The sequence below is a fragment of the Physeter macrocephalus genome, chromosome 21, assembly GCF_002837175.3.
Source record: "Physeter macrocephalus isolate SW-GA chromosome 21, ASM283717v5, whole genome shotgun sequence".
Classification (NCBI taxonomy): domain Eukaryota; kingdom Metazoa; phylum Chordata; class Mammalia; order Artiodactyla; family Physeteridae; genus Physeter; species Physeter macrocephalus.
This window is the reverse complement of record NC_041234.1, coordinates 102,017,967-102,040,960: the sequence shown is the minus strand read 5'-3', so window position 1 is coordinate 102,040,960 and position 22,994 is coordinate 102,017,967. Positions and strand designations below refer to the sequence as shown.

Here is a 22,994-nt window from a genome sequence, read left to right as displayed (position 1 = left end):
CTGATTGCATTCTCACCAGGCGTCCTTTTTATTATAATTTGGCTTCTCATGTACATTTCCTTTGGAAAGAAAATTTGCTGACCAGAGTTTTCCAGTCTTGAGAGAATAAATTGGATTGGAATTTTGGTTTGTTTTATAAACAATGTATGGTCCTCCCTCTGAGGCAGATTGACTCTCCCTCCTAATTTTAGTTCAGATGTGCGGGCTCATGACACTATACACAGAATTTGAGATACATTTTTACTCAAGGGACCCCCCCACGGAAAGCAGGGGGGCCAAATGGTCAGGACTGTCTTGAGAGGGAGGCAGGCAGAGGGGGGGTGCATTGGGCCTTTACAGGCTTTAGGCAGGGGCTGGCGAAAGCACTCCCTCATTGGCTGTAGGTTTGCAAGTTTTAAATTTCCCACCTGCGCCCAAGGAGGAGTCAGGCTGGAGAGTCGCGAGTTTGAAATGTCCCACCAAGGTGAAGGCGCCAGAACTGTAAATTTGCTAGTTTTAAGTTTGCTACTGACAACGTGGAAGAGGGAGCTGGGCTTTCTTATCAGCCTGTCCAGAAGTGGGGAGAAATCTATGAACACTTTAAGATTTTGGAACTTTAAACTTTCCATGTTGGTTATTTTGATTATTCTCTATCAGGGCCAGTAGCAAAGAGCAGTATAGGTGAGAAAGAGGAAACGAGCTCAAATAGAAGAATTCGTAGAGTTCAGTGGCTGATTGAACTTACATGTGTGTTAAGGAACTACTGAGGCAAGATTTTAAGTCTTGAGAGGAGGAACACTAGTGCCATAGACCTTGTGAGGAAAACTGGGAGAGAAAATTTTCCATACTGTTTAGTACACATTGTTTAGAATGTTAGTGCAAGCAGTATCTTGCAAGTGTTTTTCTTGTAAATGTATTTTTTCTAAACATTTTAATAACTATTATAGAAGACTATATGACCGAGTTAGGAATAACAGAGATGCAACCAAAATCATATTTTTAAAACAAATTTAGTAAAATTAACCAATTATTTTAAATAACCTGATTTTTATTCCTTTTACTCATCTGATTTATGTCTTCACCTCTTGGGTACAGTATTTTTTTTTAATTGGTGCTTCCAGCCCTTACATACTGGGAGAACCCAGAATTCACGTTTCCATGTGCTCACTTTTCATGTGTAGCCCTGATTTCGGGATTGCAACACGGGCTAGACAGTGGTATGGCCGAGGAGATAGGCATCAGCCCAGACCCTCGCCCTGACCCGCGGAATGTGGCCCACAGCCCACCACCCGCAGGCAGAGCACCGCTGCCTTCGAGAACGTGTAAGGCCGCGCACATGTCCGCGCCCGCCCTCCCTGGTCAGCTAGAAAAGAAACCCGGATGTTTGGGGGGCGGGGGAGAAGCTGGCGTCTACCCATGAGTCAGCGCGCGTAGTTACATACTTCTGCCCTCTTCCGAGGCGCTCGTTCCGCGCTGAGAGTCGCCTCAGGCTGTGGCTGTGGCCGCCGCCTAATGTTTTCACGCTCCTCCCTTTCCTCCTCCTCTTTCTCCTCCTCCGAGTCCCAGTCAGGCCGACCTGCTCCGCTCGCGGTAAGTGTCCCCCGCCCCCGCCTGCGCCGCGCGGAAGCAGGCAGGGGCTCTCCCGCGAGGCTATGGCCATCGTACTCTGAGGGCAGCTGAGGTGGCCCGGCCGTAAGGACTGCAGGTCGAGGGTCTGGATGCTGGCGTGCGTCGCCAGGATGGCCATGGGCGCGGGGGAGGGGACGGACTTGGCGGCGCGGTGGCGGGTGGGCCACCATCTTGCACCAGCCCGGCGGGGGGAGGCATCTCGGAAAGGTAGAAGCTTGGCGGCAGCGTTTGGCGGCCTGAGGGCCGGGGCCGCTTGGGTTGCCACTGCTGCCTCCTCACCTTCCGGGCCTATGTGTCGGTCGGTCCCAGCCCGGTTTTGGCTTTTCTTTCTGAAGGCAACTCCCTTTGGTCTTTTGTATATATGATGCCGATGTTTGGCGAGACCCGCCCATCCCCACGGCTCTTCAGTCTTGGGAATAGAGACCAGAGAGGGTTCCGAACTTTCTGGCCTCAGGGCCACTTGGGCCCCTCCTTTCTGTCCTGATTCCCCCCCACCCAGGTTACTGGTCATTCAACGCTCACACCCTTGTTCTTGCCAAAGGGACTTCGCTCCTTCGTCATAGAAATCATGCTCCTTTCCGTTATTGTCTAGAGGAGAAGAGCCCTTGAGGAGAAACGTGGAGTTAGAGACACAGTTTTTTAACAGTGATCTTTGCAGGTTTTACTTAATGAGATGGAAAAAATTATCTCATTCTGAGGTTTTATCCTTCTCTAGACACGGAGGGAGTTCCTCTTAACTTATCTCAAGTTTTAGTGTTTTTCTTAAAAAGGAGAAATCAGAGAAGAAAATGTCAAGTGAACCAGCTTCTACAAGCACAGGAGGTCTACATCCAAGGAGTTCTCTTTGTTTGCAAAGATTTTTTAATCTGTGAACTTAAATTTTTCTTTTATTATTTTCCGGTTTGAACTGTGATTTTTAATGCCTTTTAGTGCCATTAAACATAAAATTAAAACCAAGAAGTAGAGTTTTAAGTACAGTAGTCTGGTCTTAGCATTTGTGATGTGTCTTGCTTTGGGGGGGTTACAGTGAAAACTCAAACTGTCTCCTTAAGCAGAAGCTTTACTAAGCCTATGAAGACACTGGGTTGCTTATAAAATTAAGGCTGTGTGCCCTTGATGTTTTAACATTTGTACAAGTCCCACTGCAGTTGTATCTTGCATTTGTATATTTCATGGCTGTCACCTCTTTTGAGGTGGGCTGTGGGGTGTTGATAGAACTGTTTAGAAGGTGAGGAAACAGCCTCAAGGAGGAGACTTTACCGAGGTCATGTGGCTAGGAGTGATAGAACCAATTCTCGAACCTAGGTCTTCTGACTCCTCACCCAATGCTCAATTCACTATATTATGATCCATTTTTTACGAGAGTGAGGTGGTCAAGGAGAATAAGCATGGAGACTCACCTAAAATATATAAGTAACACTTTTCAATTCTCTTTTCCTTTATATTTAAAATATTCAAGACTTCATATCAACACAACATTGTAAATCAACTACACTTCAGTAAAATATTTTAAAAAGACTTCATATCTTTTCAACTTTTTTAGTATTTAAATAATAATGTTATTATTTCCAAGCATGTTGAAAAGTTGAAAAAAGTTCTACATTGAAGGGATCCAAATTTCAGCTTCTTCTCTTCAACCCTCTTTCACCAGTTAAGTTTTCTAGTCCAATCTGATTTTTTCAGCCCAGAGTTTTACTTCTCAGCATCAGCTTTCTTAGTGGAAGAGGAGAGTAAGGGGAAAGGATATATAATTCTGTACCTCCTCTTGTATCCAATTTGTTTTCTTTATTCAAGAGGACATTTAGAACCATACCCAAATTTTTCTGTCGTTCTTTTTTTTTAACATCTTTATTGGAGTATAATTGCTTTACAATGGTGCGTTTCTGCTTTACAACAAAGTGAATCAGTTATCCATATACATATGTTCCCATATCTCTTCCCTCTTGCGTCTCCCTCCCTCCCACCCTCCTTATCCCACCCCTCTGACAGGGGCAGTACCTAAATGAATAGCAATTTTTGTGAATAGAAAGTAACCCATAGTTTTAGTGACAGATAGGATATTGGAAATTTATATTGAAAATCTGTTTTATTTCAAAAGTGACTTTTCAAAGATCAGAAATATTTTACATATTCACTAAGTAAATACATAGCCCTGAATATTTTTTCTTCTTGCTTCAGAGAAGGACTTAAAATATATATGATTTTCAGTCAGATTGTTTTAAATAATGACCCCAGAAGACTTGTTTTACTCAGTAGTTTGTATCAAACATGTGTCTAGACTTTTTAAATTCATTCATTGCAAAGCAGTTTTCTTTTAAGGAGTGTTTTTAATAATACTCAGTATATCAGGAAAAGTAGTCATCCCTATGTACCATCTGAGTCCAATGGACAATTTTTATTTCAGCTTTTATATTACAAGTCATTTTAGAAATAATTTACATAAGAATAAAGAAATCATGAAACCAGTTTTGTTAGGTATTTAATAAGTGTTTAGACATGGTGTACTTCTTTGTATATACTTAGAAGAACAAAAAAATACATTCCAGAAGCTGATAAAAGGATCCACTTGTCTTTTATTAAGACAGATATTAAAGACATTTGCAAAAATGTAAATCATTGTCATTCTTCTCCTTAAATTTTTTGTTTTTGAAATTGGTTATTTTAATTAAAAATATTTATATAGACATGTAATGGGCTTATTATTACTTTAAATAAATTAATATATATTAAATTTTTTCTCAGTTTCAATTTCTAGTATGGTAAGTATCAATAGATATAATCCACATAAACAGAAGGCTCATTGGGGTCCTCAATAAGTTTTAAGAATGAAGAATGGACCTGAGCCCAAAAAAGTTTGAGAACTACTGATCTGGTGTTCTTTATTTGTGACAGTATTTTAACAGTTCTATACATGAACTAGAATTTTGTTTCTTTTTAGTGCTTATATTTATCAGCTTGTATGATTTTCAGTAAAGAAGGAAAAGTGGAGCAAAATAATGCAAAGTATCGTACAGTAATTTTTCATGTGCTTCATTTAACCTTCCACTAGTGCTGCAAAGAAGGTATTACTGTTTTCATTTTACAGATAGAAAAACTAAGTTCAAAGAGGCCAGTTAAATATCCTATAGGTTTGGCAACCAGAAAGTGGTAGACTTCAAATTCCCACTCAGTTATTCAGCCCCTATGTCCAGTATTCCCATAATTGTGCTCCATGTTTTTACTTGATATTTTCCCAGTGGATCAGTTTTACTCATATAAAATGTGAATTAATTAAGAATATATACTCCCTGAAGTTACTTTAGGAATTAGTGATTATAGAATATCTTATGAAAGGGACTTCCCTGGTGGCACAGTGGATAAGACTCCGTGCTCCCAATACAGGGGGCCTGGTTCGACCCCTGGTCAGGGAACTAGATCCCACATGCATGCCGCAACTAAGCGTTCACGTGCCACAGCTAAAGAGCCCACCTGCCGCAACTAAGAGACGGTGCAACCAAATAAATAAATAATTTTTTAAAGAATATCTTACGAAACTTATTAAAACATTTATTATATAGTTTGTCTTTGAAAGGCCAATTATGCATTTGTCTTTTCTCCAGGTTATATCTTTTACATATCAATTACAATAAAAACATCTTATAGATAAAATCCTTACCCTGAATATGATCTAAAAATTACTTTGCAGAAACTAAATTTTATTAGAGGGGTGGTCCATCCCAAGAGCTAATTTTAAAATGTTTTTAAATATAGACAATCTTTGCAAAGTATTATGCTAATGAATTTTAAATCTTAGCATCAACTAGCTATTTTCTACATATAGATGAAGTATGAAAGGCAACAGACAAAAGTTGAAAACTTAAATTAGGGGGGAAATAGTAGAGTTATTAAAGATCTGCTCAAAATGTACCTGGACTTCATGTGTTCAGGCTTTCAAAAAAATAAATCATTTCCACAATATAAAAACTTCTTGGACAAAGAAAAGATGATGAGTCTATATTTTTCTTCTAAATTATATGTGATTTGTTCCCAAAACCTGGTTTGAGAGTTTGAATTGTTTAGGTGCCAGTGAAATTTTCTAAGAAACCAAGGTATAATCCAGTGTTTCTTGGATTTGAGTATGGTACCAATTAATTCCTCTTATAATGAAAACATTTTCACAGACACCCTCTTACTTAAAATGTTTAAATATTCTTAGAGTTCTTGTACAATCATAAAACAAAATAATCAAAACTGCAAAATCAATGCCATTCGAATCAACTTTAATACATTGAATAATGTATTTTGGTGAAACAAAGTCACTGACTACTTTTTTTGAGTTTTTCATATCCATCTAAACAGTAGCAAGATTTTTTTCTGTTTAAACTTTTTCAATACCTTCATTTCTCTAGCTAACCATAAATACTGTCATTTTCCTTGCATTTAGTATAAATGCATCATTTAGATATTCCCTCCCTCTGTTCTTTTATTATTAGCCAGCAGCAGTAAAAGTGATAGTACTTGATGACAATGCAGTAGTAAATACAGACAAAAACATGAGTACTGGTATGATCCAACAGTTCCTCTTCTGAGTATTTATCCAGAGGCAACAAAAACACTAACTCAAAAAGATATCTGAACCCCCATGTTCATTGCAGCATTATTGTAATATAATTTTATAATATTATTGTAATAGCCAAGACATGGGAAAACCTAAGTGTCCATCTTTGGATGAACAAATAAAGAAAATGTGGAATACTATTCAGCCATAAAAAAGAAGGAAATCCTGCCATTTGTGACGACATGGATGGACCTTTAGGGCATTATGCTAAGTCAGACAAAGAAAGACAGAACATAATCTCACTGGTATGTGGAATCTTTAAAAACACACACACACACTCCATAGATACAGAGAACCGATTGGTGGTTGGGGGAGGGGGGGACAAAATTGGGTGAAGGTGGTCAAAAGGTACAAACTTCCAGTTATAAAATAAGTCCTGGGGATGTAATATAGTGTGGTGACTACAGTTAATAAGACTGTTCTATATTTGAAGGTTGCTAAGAGAGTAAATCTTAAAAGTTCTCATCACAAGAAAAAAAATTGTAACTATGTGGTGATGGATGTTAACTAGACTTACTGTGGTGATCATTTTGCAATATGCACATATATCAAATCATTGTGTTGTACACCTGAAACTAATATAATATATGTCAGTTATATCTCAGTTTTAAAAAATGTGAGTACTGAAATTATGTGACTGAGCTTTGTTATAAGGTAGTCATTCAGATGATCCTTGGAGTATGCTTATGTTAATTTTTTAGATAGCAAAACAATGTATTGTTTTAGAGCTTTCTTGTACCATCTGGAATATAAGTATTTTCCCAGAGGTCTGTTAGTTTCAAAAATGTTGGGGTAATTTGTTGGAAAGTGTATTAATCTTGAATGTAAGTACCAGAAACTTAACTCAAAGTAGTTTGACCAGAAATGAACAATTATTCCTCTCTTAACTGAAAAGTTCTAGTAGCTACTTTGCCTCCAAGCATGGCTTAGGTGTTTAAATGGTAGCAAAAGAACTTGAATGTCTCCCTGTCCTACTCTCTTTTTCTCTACTCCATAATCTTATGGTTTTGCTATTCTCTTTGTTGGTGTCTTTCTTAGGTAGTCTTTCTCCACATAGGGACTTCCGTCACCACCAGGCTTATATCCTACCAGCTTATTATATGCTTAACAGCTTTATTGAGCTATAATTCACGTAACATACAATTCACCCATTCAATGTACAATTCAGTGATTTTAGTACATTCACAGTGTTGTGCACCCATCACCACAATCAATTTTAAAACATTTTCGGACTTCCCTGGTGGTGCAGTGGTTAAGAATCTGCCTGCCAATGCAGGGGACACAGGTTTGAGCCCTGGTCCGGGAAGATCCCACATGCCGCGGAGCAGCTAAGCCCGTGCACCACAGCTACTGAGCCTGTGCTCTAGAGCCCATGAGCCACAACTACTGAAGCCCAAGCGCCTAGAGCCTGAGCTCTGCAGCAAGAGAAGCCACCGCAGTGAGAAGCCTGCACACCACAACAAAGAGTAGCCCCCGCTCACCGCAACTAGAGAAAGCCCACGTGCGGCCATAAGTAAATAAATAAAGTTATTTTTTTAGAAAAACAAAAAAACATTTTAATCACCCCATAAAGAAACCCCATACCCATTAGAAGTCACTCCTTATTTTCCCCCAACCCTCCCAGCCCTAAGCAGCCACTACTCTACTTTCTGCCTTTATGGATTTGCCATTTCTGGACATTTCATATAAATGAAATCATACAACATGTGGTCTTTTTGACTTTCTTTCTTTCATTTAGTATAATGTTCTCAAGGTCCATCCATCCATTTTGTAGTATATATCAGTACTTCATTCCTTTCTATGACAATATTATTCCATTGTATAGATATATCACATTTTGTTTCTCTATTAATCAGGCATTTGGGTTGTTTACTTTTTGCTATTATCAATAATACTGCTATGAACTTTCATCTACGAGTTTTTGTGTAGACATACGTGTTCAGTTCTCTCTTGCTAGGAGTCTAATTGATGGGTCATATAGTAACTTTTAAGTTTGTGAGGAATTGCCAAAGTGTTTTCCACAGTGTCTGCACCATTTTATACTCCTACCAGCAGTGTATGAGGGTTCCAATTTCTCCATATCTTTGCCAACACTTGTTATTGTCTTTTTGGTTATAACCATCCTAGTGGGTGTGAAATTGTATCTATTACTTTTTAAAATATTTTATTTTGTGGTAAAATACTCATAACATACAATTTACTATTGTAAGTATTTTAATCCACTAAATTTTTTTTAATTTTTGTAGAATTAACTCTTAAAAGATAGTTGAATTTTAGATGTATAAAAGCTGAAACAAAATATATATATATGTAAATTATAAAAGATAGTTGAATTTTAGATGTATAAAAGCTGAAACAAAAAAATATATGTTAATTATAATTATAATTATTTATACACGCAGTCTCCAAAAACTGAGGGTTGTGCTGGAAGAGGTCTTTCATTAATCAGTTACTTGGAATTAGCCAGTTACTTGTCAGTAGCTGAGGTGGAGAGTTCTTTTCCGCTTATTTTGGTGCCAACTCTTGAGTTGCAGAACCTAGAGACCCTTTGGAGTTGCTCTTACAGGGATTCTAAGATAACTTCTTGCATATTTTGCTAGATATTCCATTTCTCTAACAGATGATTTAATGTCCCATGGAATTCCTTGCCTTGCCACCAAAACTGTTAGTTTTGGGGGGGCTCAACTACCTTATTGGATAGCACAGCTTTAGACTGAAGTTATGGTTCTAATGGCATCTGAGAGTGTTTATGAACGTACCAATTGAGGCTCCTTGGTGGCTGCTTCAGCCTCAAAAGGCACCGCTGTAGTCATGGGCAGTGGATATGACTTGTTTATATAGACTACTTGTACATTTAGTACCCATTTTAGGGTATTTGTACCAATAGATATTGTATATGATCATTTAATAAAAGAATTCTGTATGAGTCTCAAATGCTGTACAGTTGTGACTCTTAAAAACTGTTCTGTATTCTTCGTAGCAGTAGGTCCTTAATGCTGAGCAAGAATTGTCGTGTATTTATCTACTTGACATATGCATTACTTTAATTCTCGTTTAGGGACAAGCAATAACTATTCAAATAATTGAGTTCAGAGGTTTCAATAGCCAAACCTCAGAAATAGGGGAATTAACTTAAGTACAGAATTCACTAGAGATTCTTGTAATAGTAATTCAAACATTTATACCAGTAACTTCTTCTGGAGTTAAAGTCGTTTTTTTCCTTTGATCTAATTCAGTCTAAATGATTTGGAATTGGAAAAAGCAAGAAAGCTTGCTTTTACTACTCTGAGGATAAAGACAAATGTGGAAACTCAGTTAACTCTATTTATCTTAATACTTTAGATTATTGATGTTTAAGTTTTAACTTTTTTAAATAGCTGAAATAGTTTTTTAAGCATGTTTATCTTGTATGTAAAAAAAAAAGTATATGTGCATGAGAATTCAGAACAGAAATTCCTGTTTTAAAGTAAGCAATTTAAATGTTTTTTGAAAATGTTTAATGTAACAGCTTTTTAAAAAGCCCAAATAAACATAGACATTAGATTGTAAACTTCTGAAGGCAAGGATTATGATTTATTCATCTTAATTTTTCCCTAGAACTGACCACATTACATTGAGTACAGAAGGCAATGAGTAATTATTTTTAATGAGTTAATCTATGATAAAATGTATCCAACTAATTTTCTGTTCCTTTCAGTTAGCGTTGATAAGAAACCAAAAAAACCTAAAAATTTCTTTTAATGTGTTTTTTTATAATATTAATTTATTTCTGAAATGTAAAGAACAACAGTTAAAGATTAATGTTACTTAGCATTTCAGAATTCAGATTTACTAAAGCATGTATTACAGGGTGATTACTCATTTACAGAAGGGTGTCTTTCAAAAATTATTTGTAATTTAATAATTTCAGATTTCTTCAAATAATAATAAATGCTTATTACATTCAGCATTTTATTTATGAAATTTGCATTCATTCAGGAATGAACCAATTATGGAAAGTGAGTAGCATGTGTATATCAAACTCAAAAGGTAAACTTTTTGTAGAGAAAAATATTTAATGTATGTACATTTAATTTAACAAATCCACCCTAATAGTAAGTATCTTTATTTTATAGGGCAGAAAACTAAGACCTAACTTGCTACCTTGTCTGGAGTCACATGGTGAGTTTCTGGAGAGGGAAATTAGACCCAAAGATTTCTGAATCCCAAGTATCATGTTTCAGTATATTTGGTGTTACTTAAAGTGACTCATAAAATTGATTGATGTCATGTGTTAATGCTTAGGTGACTCTGCAGCTTGATGGACAACGACAACCCTTTTCAACCAAAAAGTAAGTATTGCTGCTGCAAGTGATACTAGTGTACTTGGGTCTTGTACTGATAACCTTGCTTCATGGGAAAAGGTGAGAGAGACAGAGGTGGGCACGTTAAAAAAACACACAAAAACACTTAAATTTATTAAAGTAATACCATAGTAAAAAAGAACTACATACAATAAAAATGTCAGTAAAGTAGAAATGAAGTGTTTCTTCCTCATTTCCAGAGATAACTATTATCGGTTTGGTATACGTAATCACAAACTTTTTTCTATGCATAGACAAAAAAATAATTTCTAAATAAGATCATACTATATATGCTATTATGTGCCCTTAAAATTTTTTACTCAGCCATCTATCTTGAATATATTGACAGTGTCGGTACCCAGTTAAAAAGAATGAGGAAGACCTATGTATCAACATGGCATTAAGACCGTGGTATTAACGTAGATATAAATTTCTTTATTATCAGTATACATGGGTCTCTTATTTTAAAAAATTCGGCATTGCCTGACTTTGCCTAGTTCCTTAGCCCTTAGATTACCATATGTTAGTGCATACTGCATATCCAGTAGACTACTGTGTGTAAAAGGAAATGTAAAGGAAGAAGAAAATATGTTCTTTACTCTCAAGGAGCTTACTTTGGAGTTAGACATGTACAGTTAAGACACATTAAGAAATAGCAGTTTGAGATTATATATAGTATATTCTGAATTGCCTGGCATAGGCTGTCAGTGTAGTAAAAGGTGGAAGAAAAACAGGGTCTAATAGTTTATCGAGGAGTTACAATTGAACCAAGAGTTGGGAAGGAGTAGGGAATTAATATTTTGTTGAGTATTGCTTGAAGTTAGATACTTCATATAGCTTTTCCCTGAATCTACATTACCACTTCTATTAGGTAGATATTACACCCATATTTTAGGTGAGGAAACAGATTCAAGTAATTTCTCCAGAGTTACATTAGAAAGGGTGCAATGAAGATTTGAACTATTCAATTTGATGTCAAGTCCATGCTCTTTCTACTATACTTGAATAATATGGACAGTATAAGGTAAGAAGGAAGGGTATTTTATTTTATTTTATTTTATTTATTTATTTATTTTTTTTTGTGGTATGCGGGCCTCTCACTGTCGTGGCCTCTCCCGTTGCGGAGCACAGGCTCCGGACGCGCAGGCTCAGCGGCCATGGCTCACGGGCCCAGCCGCTCCGCGGCACGTGGGATCTTCCCAGACCGGGGCACGAACCCGTGTCCCCTGCTTCGGCAGGCGGGCTCTCAATCACTGCGCCACCAGGGAAGCCCTGGTCTTTATTCTTGATGAAAGAATATGTAACTTCATGCTTGACGAAAATCTTGGCTGGATATAGAATTCTAAATTGAAAATTATTTTTACTAAGACTTTTGAAATCATTATTCCAACTTTCTTCTCTCCCTTTCTCTCTCTCTCAGATTTTAGGATATTCTCTTTATTTCCAGCATTCTGAAGTTTCATGATTTGTCCATCTACTGTAGGTTTTTTTCTTGATCATTGTGCTAGGTGCTGGTGGGCCCTTTCAATCTAGAGATTTATGTCCTTTAGAACTGGGAATTTTTCTTGTATTTTTCCTTTGATTATATCCCCTTTTTTCTCTGTTCTTTTCTGGGCCTTTATTATGTGAGTTGTACCTTTGAAATTGATTTTATAGCAAACGTGTCTTCTCTATTTAGTATATGTATACTTTTTGACTTATAGTTCCACTTATGGGCTGTTTACTCAACTTTGGCATTTTATTTTTCTTTACTGAATTTTGGCTATTTTATTTTTAATCTTTTTGCTTTGTGAATATTACTTTTTATAATGTTCCTGTCTTATCTCTTTAAAAATGCTAATTACAGTCTCTCATGTTTTCTCTTGTTCTCTGTATTATCTTTAATATCTTTTGGTCCATTTTATTACTTTGGTCTTTCACATTGGAGATTTTAGTCATATTTCTGGGGCTTATTGGGAGTCTATCCATGTTTAAGAATGAGGCACTAAAATGCTTCCTGGTGGCTCTGTGTGATTGGTCAGCACTTGTAGGCTGGTGGTATCCACAGTATGTTCTTTACTTAGTTTCTTCAGGTGAGAAATGCGTAATCTGCTCTAAGATGGAATAAGCCTCACTTAATTATCCTATTTTCGTTCCAGCATCTCATCCCTGCCTTGTCCTGTGCCTGGTATCCCTGAATCTGGTTCAGTTTTTCTAGCATATCTCCCACCTGTTGCTTCTTATTCTCAGTTTATCTCCCTTTTGTTAATACAGAAGTTTGTGGGGGGGTTTCAGATAATAGGTACAGTCCTTTTCATGGATATAATCATATTCTAGTCATAAAACTGAAACTCACTTTGATTGGATTTGATTGTTCCTAAAATTTATTAGCCGCTGTAAATAACTACTGTCATCCATTATCTATCTAGCTAGATTAATTTTACTAGTTTAGATATTAGAGGTTGAGTTCCAAGTTTCATACTTCTGTTACCATTTACTGACAAATATCAGTTCAGTAATTGCTATCAGAATATTAAAGTACATCTTAAATATCATACTATGTGTTACAAAAAAAGCATTAAAAAATAAAATTTAATTCTCTCTTTTTGAAAATTAGATAATTCCAAAATGGCAGAACTGTTCATGGAATGTGAAGAAGAAGAGCTGGAACCATGGCAGAAGAAAGTAGAAGGAATTCAAGATGAAGATGATGATGAGCTGATCTTTGTGGGAGAGATACAAAGTTCAAAACCAGCCATTTCAAGTAAGCATTCACTTTCAGTGAAGCAAAGTTTTATAAGATGTTGCTTCTAATGGAAAACCTGGGGCTGTCTTACATGTCCTTGTTACTCTGTAAGGAGCTGGAGGTGAGAGAGAGAGAGCATAGAGGTCAGTAAGAATTTGTGAGAATCAGAGGGAGAATGTGGTTGGAGAGCTGAATAAGGAGGTGTGAGAGGTAAAAATATCATATGAGAGAAAAGGAAAATGTTAACTAAATTACCTAAAGATTAAGATTACCTAACAACATTGTAGGCCTTTTGAGATTAGAAATCATAATTTTATTGGAGCCAAGTAGCCTATTTACTTGTTTATTTGTTAATTTTTCTTTTTTTCCCTTAAGCCCAAATGTACCCAGAAGAGGAAGTGTTGGAACGCTTTGCTTAAAATATCAGACTACTAAATAAGTTTGTGTTAGTCTCTGATGGAGTTTCTTACACCCAGGCAAGTGCCTCATCAGAGTCATCTTGATTCATGGCTACAAAAATTAAAAGGTGCTGATCTGTGTACCAACATGGCCGGTAACTTCTGGCCACACCCATCTTTCAGCAACTCCCGATTACTGTATATTCATGAAGAATATACAGTGGCTTGATCTTCAGCTACTATATTGGGATGATGCAGGCAGTCAGCACACTTAATCCTTAATCCACACTTTCTAGGAGAATATGTCTAGTACCTTTGTGGATTTCTGGTAGAGTAATTGGACTTGACATTGTTATAATGTTAAAGTGAAGATATTAATGATACTTGTTAAGATGTCCAATCAGAAATGTGTAAAATGCAGAGGAACAACATACTGAGTTTCAGCGGAGAATGAAGAAACAGATTCTTTCTCATTATACTTTTTGTTAAGCCAGGAGAATTTACCAAAGAATGTAGCCAGCATACCAGTGTTTTCTTACTTACTATGGCAGTGCATAATAGTGTAGTTTAGAGAAAAGTTTGTAACTTTCTGAAAGCCTAGTTCTTACTTCTCTTGACTCTAAACTTAGAATAATACTTCTATTCAGTTTTATAAAAGGTAGAATAATTTAATTTAGTTTAATTATCGGTATCACTTCCTGTGGCAAATTGAGAAATGCTAAGTGGAGTGCGACTTCAAAGAAGTAGGCATGTTGGCATATTTGCTTCTGATAGAGGAACAGAATACTATATTCTATTAATGTTTCCTAGTCACTGTGATCATTTTTATACTGAAACATTGCCATATTTCAATATTATTCAAATCATCTTATTGAAAGCATGACAGTTCACATTGGATTTATATCAGTTATAGATGACTAGTACTCAACTAGAATAATGTGTATTAGTTTTATTTTAATATCCATTTTTTTTTTTTTGGTTTTAATATCCATTTTTAAAAATTAACTTATTTGTTTATTTCTTTTTGGCTGCATTGGGTCTTCATTGCTGCGTGCGGGCTTTCTCTAGTTGCAGCGAGTGGGGGCTACTCTTCATTGCGGTGCGCAGACTTCTCATTGCAGTGGCTTCTCTTGTTGTGCAGCACGGGCTCTAGGCGTGCGGGCTTCAGTAGTTGTGGCACACGGGCTCAGTAGTTGTGGCTCGTGGGCTCTAGAGTGCAAGTTCCACAGTTGTGGTGCACGGGCTTAGTTGCTCCGCGGCATGTGGGATCTTCCAGGACCAGGGCTCGAACCCTTATCCCCTGCATTGGCAGGTGGATTCTTAACCAGTGCACCACCAGGGAAGTCCTGTATTAGTTTTAAGTGATTCTGTCAGAAAGAAAATTGACCCCAGTGAAATTTCTTTTCTAAATAACTCAGAATTTAAATGATTTTATTGATGTTTTATGTGTGAGCCATAAAATATTTTAGCCTATGGAACATGAGCTAAATATTTTAAAAGAACCACTATAAGAGGGGGGATAAAAACTTGTGTTTGATACACTGCAGTCACCAAAAGATACTATAGGAATAGCTCTTTAATGGCTTGGGTAAATACTTACCTTGAATTTCTGAACGAAAACAATACCAAGTTGTTTGAATGAGCAGATTTTTCTCCTAGAAGACTTCTGTAGCGCTTAGTCAGAAACCTTACTTTTGTGTGACCCTTTACTTTATAGAATTATTTTATGAGATCTGGTTCTTTTCTACTAGGAGGGGAAAAAAGGAAATTTTTTGATGTCTTATGGGATTTTTTTGTCTGCTTTGTATCTTCTCCTGATTAGCAGTTTTCCAAATTTTCATTTGATTTCTCAGTAACCTAGAAGTTATGGGTTCACATGGGTATAAGAGTGAGCAATATTAAACTAATCCAGAAGGTCATGTCAGGTTCAAATTGACTTTTGGTGTAGTAAGTAGATATGAGATACTTTTGTAAACTCTAGATTCAATTTAGTCTGCAGTCTCTGATGGTATCCCTTTCAGAAGTCAAGAGTAATGGTACAGATAATCCATCAGCTTGCCCATAATGAAACTTCCAGGCTTTTAGGGGTGTGAATGTGGCATGGAGATTGGGGAAGGGCTTGATTTCCAGTCACAGTAACCCAAGTCTATATACAACCCTGTCACCATTAAGAGAAGAAAATATACTTCAACTATTGGTTATATATGGATATATTTTTGGAAAGTGTTTTCTATTATCTTAATATATATTTCATTCAAATAAAAATTTTTAAAATAAATATAATTTTTACAGATATTTTGAACAGAGGTAATCCCAGCTCATCTTCAAAGGAAACAAAGAAAGAGACAGTCCGTCAAGGTATAGTATTATTGTATTATTTTAATTTTAAAGTGAAATATTTTGACAAAATTGGTTGTATAGAGAAATATTCAATATTTGTGTAATTTTAAAATACAGGTGTTACTGGTGATTTCAAGCCTACAAGTGAATACTACAAACACCCGACATCAGATCCAGTGGCTGCCTTGCCTAGATTTCATCCTGAAATGATGAAATCTGATATTGTTCAGCACATGTCTAAACCTGTAAGTGTTTCTGAAACTACAGAATTAGATCAGGGACACAGTGGATATTATAATACCCAGTCAGAATTGTGGACTATCATAGCTAGTCTCCATCCCAGTAGAAACATAATCACTATCAGAAAATGTCACCATCTTCAAAGTGAGAGAGTGGCATGGACATATATATACTACCAAATGTAAAATAGATAGCTAGTGGGAAATACACTATCAAAATAGAGAGCTAGTGGGAAGCAGCCGCATAGCACAGGGAGATAAGCTCGGTGCTTTGTGACCACCTAGAGGGGTGGGATAGGGAGGGTGGGAGGGAGGGAGATGCAAGAGGGAAGAGATATGGGAACATACGTATATGTATAACTGATTCACTTTGTTATAAAGCAGAAACTGACACACCATTGTAAAGCAATTATACTCTAATAAAGATGTTTAAAAAAAAAGGAGCAAGGGAAAGTGGAAGGGCTATTATAAACAAGGAGTCTGTGATTGGGAGATTGGGATTGACACATATATACCATTTTCTTAACATCTTTATAAGAGTATAAAGAAAGAAAAAAAAAAGTCACCATCTTTATGATGGCTCAGCCAATACCCAAAATAATAGCTGCAGGAACTAACTATCCAACCTGTCAATAAATCAGGTAATATGCTTAAATTAAATAGGTGTAATATTGAAAACTATGCTATCTAAAGGTGAGTAAAAAAGTATAATCAGTAATGAATATTGCGTAATGGCAAAATTCTTAAGACAGTAAACTGAACCAGGCATTCTTAATTGGGAAGATTTTTCCAAGGTCATTATTGCTGTTTATTTTGAAAACATACTTTCATAGTTTAGTTTTTAAAACTTTTAACAGAAATAATAGATAATGGTAATATTTAACATTTGTTAGTCTTTCAACATGGTTAAGTCTTAGTTCTAGATGCTATATATAAATTAATCTCTTTTAATTCTTATGACTTTCTTATGAGGTAAGCGCAGTTATTTCCCCCATTTTATAGTTGAGGAAACTGAGGCTCAGAGAGTGTAAATGATTCACTCAAGGCCACACAGCTGGTAATGATGGATCTGGGATTTCAGTCCAGGATAGCCCAGAGTTTTAAAAATATGCACATACACACATCCATACATACATTTAAGTATGTGCTTTTAAAAATAGAAGCATTGCCTTGGAGCAGTGGTGTATTTCACAGACCATTGGTGTTCCCTGAGACTCTCAGTAGTCTGTGAGGTCAAAACCATTGTCATACTAACACTAAGACATTTGCCCTTTTCACTCTGTTAACATTTGCACTAGTGGTACAAAGGCAATGGAGGGTGAGACTGCTCGTGCCTTAATATGAGTCAAGGCAGTGCCACCCAACTGTACTAGTAGTTTTTGTATTGGTGGCCACCAAGCACTCACAGTAGAAAAATTTCACTTTCACTTAAGAATATTCTTGAAGAGGTAATAAATTGTTTCTAATTTTATTAACTTTCAACCTTTGAATACACTTCTATTTAAATATTCTGTGTGACAAAATGGGTAGTATGCATCATAAAGCATTTCTGTATCTGCAGTATAAAGTTTTTCTTGAGGAAAAGCACTTGTGAGATTGAATTGCAAGCTGAACTAGCTGGTTTTTTTAAATAGAATGCCATTTTTACTTGAAAGGATGACTGACAAAGCACCATGGAGTAATTATTTATTGCTGCTTAACAATAGTACCACAAACTTAGAAGCTTAAAGCAATATATACTTATTATTTCATGGTTTCTATGAGTCTGGAGTCAGGGTATGGCTTAACTGGGTCCTCTTCTGGGCCAGGCTGCAATCAAGGTGTCAGGCAGAGCTGAAGTATCAGTTAATACTGCTCCCAAGCTCACATTGTTGTTGGCAGTATCCAGTTCTTTGTGGGTTGTCACACTGAAGGTGTCAGTTCTTGCTGCTGTCAGCTGGAGACCGTCCTCAGTTCCTTGCCGTGTAGGCCTTCCTAACGTGACTTGCTTGCTTCCTCAAAGCCAGCAAGGGAAAGATGGCCTATGTAACATAATCATGTACATCCCGTCACTTTTGCCATATTCTCTTGGTTAGAAGCAATCACAGGTCCCGCCCACACTCAAGGGGAGATTATACAAGTGCAAATACCAGGAGGAAATTATGGGGGCCACCTTTAGAGTCTATCTGCCACACACAGTTTTTCAGTACTCAGAAATATACAAAGCATGCCTGTCATGGAAGAAAACTGATTCTCTTCTTACCAATGATAAAATTTGAGCTTTCAAGCAAAAAATTCAATTTTGGAAAACCTATATCTGTATTCTGAAATTATTATCAATCATAATATGAGCCCTGGACTAATGGTCCAAGAAACCTGGATTGAAAATGAGACTTGAATGCTGATTCTGTCTTTGTTCCTAAGTAGAGCATTATCACAACCTCTGTGGGCCTCGCTTTCTTCATTTCTAAAATGACAACCTTTACCCAGACCACTGGCTCTCAAACTTGGATTCTCTAAGTATCCACAGGCTGTTCTTAATGTTTTTGTAAACTTAATAGGTGCACCTGATGATTGCAGGCTACAAGAAATGCAAAAAATATTTGATTTTAGCTGGAATCAGATTAACTCAGTGGTTTTCTCATACTGTAATAAGCTGTCTGGCATTTAGGAAAAACAAACCAGGGAATTCCCTGGCAGTCCAGTGGTTAGGACTCGGCGCTTTCACTGTGGTGGGCCCGGGTTCAATCCCTCGTCTGGGAACTAAGATCCCACAAGCCATGCGGTGAGGCCAAAATAAGGGGAAAAAAAGGAAAAACAAACCAAAAAAACAATAAAGGAAACATCATTATTTAAATACAGATAGATGAAAATCATTCCTATGTTGGACCCAGGGAAGAAGAATAATAAGGAGGAGGGATATCTTTCTTGTTAGAAAAGTTAGAAACTAGAGCTCATCCAAACTCAGAATTTTTTGTTTCTCTGGGCATGGTTGTTTAATCAAAGTTACTCAATCAGGTTCCCAATACTAGGGAGTTTTTTAAAAATAGAGATTTTTGTCAGTTGGTCTTGGGTGAGACTTGGGCATAATAGATTAAAACAGAAAAATCTCCAGGTGATTCTATTATGCAGCCACAGTTGAGGATGACATATATTCTGAAATGAATTGAGAATCCTATGTTAGGGAATTTTCTCTGAAATTCTTTTTTTTTTTTTTTTTTTTTTTTGCGGTACGCGGGCCTCTCACTGTTGTGGCCTCTCCCATTGCGGAGCGCAGGCTCAGCGGCCATGGCTCACGGGCCCAGCCGCTCCGCGGCATGTGGGATCTTCCCGGACCGGGGCACGAACCCGCATCCCCTGCATCGGCAGGCGGACTCTCAACCACTGCGCCACCAGGGAAGCCCTTCTCTGAAATTCTTAAACTTTTTCATTATCTTTAACGTCAATAACTCTTTTCGGCAGGCAGAGGCATAATTATTATCCGTTTTAAAGTAAGTGTGATACAGCTTAAGGCACAGGCTTCATAATAAGGCCGACCTTTGTTCTAATCCCAGCTTCATCATCAATAACAAGCTGGGTTGTACTGGGAACCTTACTTAACCATACTTAACTTTAGCTTACCTATTTATAAAATGGGAGATCATATTAGGTCTTCATTAGTACTGCTGTGACAACTTCTTAATAGAATACATATAGTACAGATCTTCTTTGACTTATGATGGGGTTACATCCTGATAAACACATCGTAAGTTGAAAATACCATGAGTTAAAAATGCATTTAATACACTTAACCTACCAAACAACTTAGCCTAGCCTATGTTAAACATGCTCAAAACACTTACATTAGCCTGTAGTTGGGCAAAATCATCTAATACAAAGCCTATGTTATAATAACGTGTTGAATATCTCATGTAATTTATTGAATACTGTACTGAAAGTGAAAAATAGAATGGTTGTAAGTATATTGATTGCTTACCCTCGTGATCACGTGGCTGACTGGGAGCAATGGCTTGCTGCCACTGCCCAGTATCGAACCACATATCACTAGCCTGAGAAGAGATCAAAATTCGAAGTATGGTTTCTGCTGAATGCATATCGCTTTCACAACATCGTAATGTGGAAAATCGTAAGTTGAACCATCGTTAAGTCTGGGACCATGTATACTGTGAAAGAGGCAAGTACATTTTAAATAGACAATAATTGGTGGCTATTATTTCAGCTGCTAAGGAATAACTTGAATCTCATAAGTGACTTACCCACGGTTCCATAGTTAAATAAATGGACAAGTCTTCCGAATCCCAGTCTGTCACCTTTTGTACCTTACCATTGTATTTGGTATTTTTCTGAACTACTTTATGAGATATTAAAAAATCCCAATTGGAGAATTATTTTAACAAGTTATTTGTTTAGTAATGTATCTGCTCTCTGAAGCGGTGGTACTTAATTGACCAGAGTTATCACCTAGGAAAGGATTTAAAGTGTTAAGTTTGTTTGGAGGAACTTCTGTTAAAGAACTATTTTGGGAATTGCTAGTGAATATTTTCCATTTTTAAGTGCAAATATTTGGAGAAAATATTTACCTTGTAGTTAGATTGTGCTTGGTTACAATTAAGTCATATAGCTATTATTGATTTTATATAATACATGGTAAGGCTCAAATGCAGAAATCTGCCTGTTATGCCTCAAATTCTAGGAATAGAATGGTGTGTGTCACTTCGATATCTGTCTCCATAACTTCTTAACAAGTCTCTGTCAACAGAAAACTTAGTAGCAAGGTAAAATTCTTAATACCTGATTGTCTCTCAACTTGTAAGCACAAAACACGCAAGCAGGATCCTTATATTCCCATGATAAAGGTAATATGTATGGGGTTTGGTGCAGAGCCGGGCAGTGGTTGAAAAGAAACGCAAGAGAATTTTGTTTTCTGCAGATGGTTAGTGTGGTATAGAGAGTGTATCAATCAGGACTATATTTTATACACAGATGTCTGGTCCTCTTTTATTCACTGAACTTTATATTGGAAACATTTCTTTGTCATTGGCTGTTTCTGAAAAACTTAATGTTGCATGATAGTCTATTATTTAATTTATTTAACCATTCCACCATTGTTGGACATACAGGTTTTTAATTTTTGCTATTATAAATAAGTCTCCATTAAATATTTTCATTTCCTTAGCATAAATTCTTGGAAATGGACTATTTAGAATAATTGGATCAAAGGATATGAACTTTTTAAAGCCCTTGATAGATACTCCCAAAATTTTCTTGCAGAAAAGTTGTACCAAAATATAACCTCTACTTTGGTAGTCATATTATCATTATTTTTAAATGTTAACTGTTTATTTAAAACTAACTTTAGATTTTCAGAAAAATTACAAAAATAATCCAGAGAGTTCTCATGTACCCTTTACCGAGTAGATGCTGATTTTGATAGCAAGTAATAAATATCTTGGTGTTTTATAACTTATTAGTAATTGAATCATTAAGGTTATCTTTATAGTATTGACATACAGTTAAATTTACCTTTATAAAACTTTGTAAAACAAAATAATTATAACTTATTACAGGATTTTACAAAGAATTCATCACAAGATGAATCGGATGATTCTTCAGATATAGTGTTCGACTTGACCCAGGATACAATACCACCATCCCAAGATGGATCAACAGTTTATATAGAAGGTTTGGTTTGGCAATTTTTATAAATATAATAAAAAGAGACTTGATGAATATACATATATGATGGATTTCTATTCTGAAGCCTGTATCTTCATGCTGTGTTTTACATATATTGTAAAATGGAAGCTAATCGTTCCTGAATGTCTTGGGTGATTTTATATAAAGTCGTATTTAATGATAGAGTATTTTATTTCTTTTTATTAAGTTGGCTAACATATTCTTTGAGCTCATTCTCACTTGGAGCCAGCCATGCACTGAAAAATCTTAATATAATTTCTGTGAGTCAGGGAAGTCCCCTGATACCCTAATACTATGGTTTAAAAAAAAAGTATTAATTACTTGGTAATTAGTATGAGAAAAAGTGCATGGTTTTAGCTGATTTCTTAATAGGCTAGGGTCTTTCTATCGAAATTAATGTTGTAGATGTGATAGTTAAATATGGTTATAGAGTAGTAGTATAAAATGGCAATACTAAAGAAATAAGTGATTTGCACATAGTAACTGCTCAGTAAATATCCATTGAAAGAATAATGAAAATTTCCAATTAAAGAAGAATTACAATTCTTTGATTGTACACCATAACAAAGTTCTTCATTAACCTGAAATAGTATGCCATGAAGGAGTTTTATCTAGTTGAAAAATTCCCTGTTATCAAAGCAATTATTGTTTCTATGTTAGCAAATTTGACGTATTTCACTAACTGGAGAAAGGTACACAGAAATTTTTGTGAATATTTAAATTGTTTACTAACAAATTAGTATATATTTACAAAACCAAAATAGAAAGAAATTTATAGTAATATGTATGCCAAAAACATCTTCCCTTGATAATACTTGGTTTGATAATCACTTATCTAGGCGCCACTTATCTAGTGAGTAAAATAACCAAAAACCAAAATAAATAAGAAGATGAAATAGATGTCTGAAATCTGATTTCATAATGCACACAGTCTTTATTCATAGAAAAAAATCTGAATTCTTGAAGCTTCCACTCTCTCTCTCTCTCTAAGTTGTTATACTGCAAAGAGTGGAACTTTGCCCTGATGGTAAATAGGGTTATACTTGATTAGGAAGATACAGGCTTGAG

General features: G+C 36.2%; 1 protein-coding gene across 1 annotated transcript in view; it reads left to right on the top strand.

Moving 5' to 3' along the window:
* Positions 1 to 1,408: 1,408 nt before the first annotated feature.
* Positions 1,409 to 22,994, top strand: part of ZNF280C (zinc finger protein 280C) — a 50,943-nt gene continuing 29,357 nt past the window's right edge. Inside the window, exons 1-7 of the mRNA XM_055081607.1 lie at positions 1,409 to 1,569; positions 10,321 to 10,366; positions 10,490 to 10,536; positions 13,145 to 13,291; positions 15,964 to 16,029; positions 16,129 to 16,256; positions 21,797 to 21,911. Coding sequence (XP_054937582.1) covers positions 10,506 to 10,536; positions 13,145 to 13,291; positions 15,964 to 16,029; positions 16,129 to 16,256; positions 21,797 to 21,911 — 487 coding nt within the window. The 5' untranslated portion in view covers positions 1,409 to 1,569; positions 10,321 to 10,366; positions 10,490 to 10,505. The remainder of the gene's footprint in view (positions 1,570 to 10,320; positions 10,367 to 10,489; positions 10,537 to 13,144; positions 13,292 to 15,963; positions 16,030 to 16,128; positions 16,257 to 21,796; positions 21,912 to 22,994) is intronic.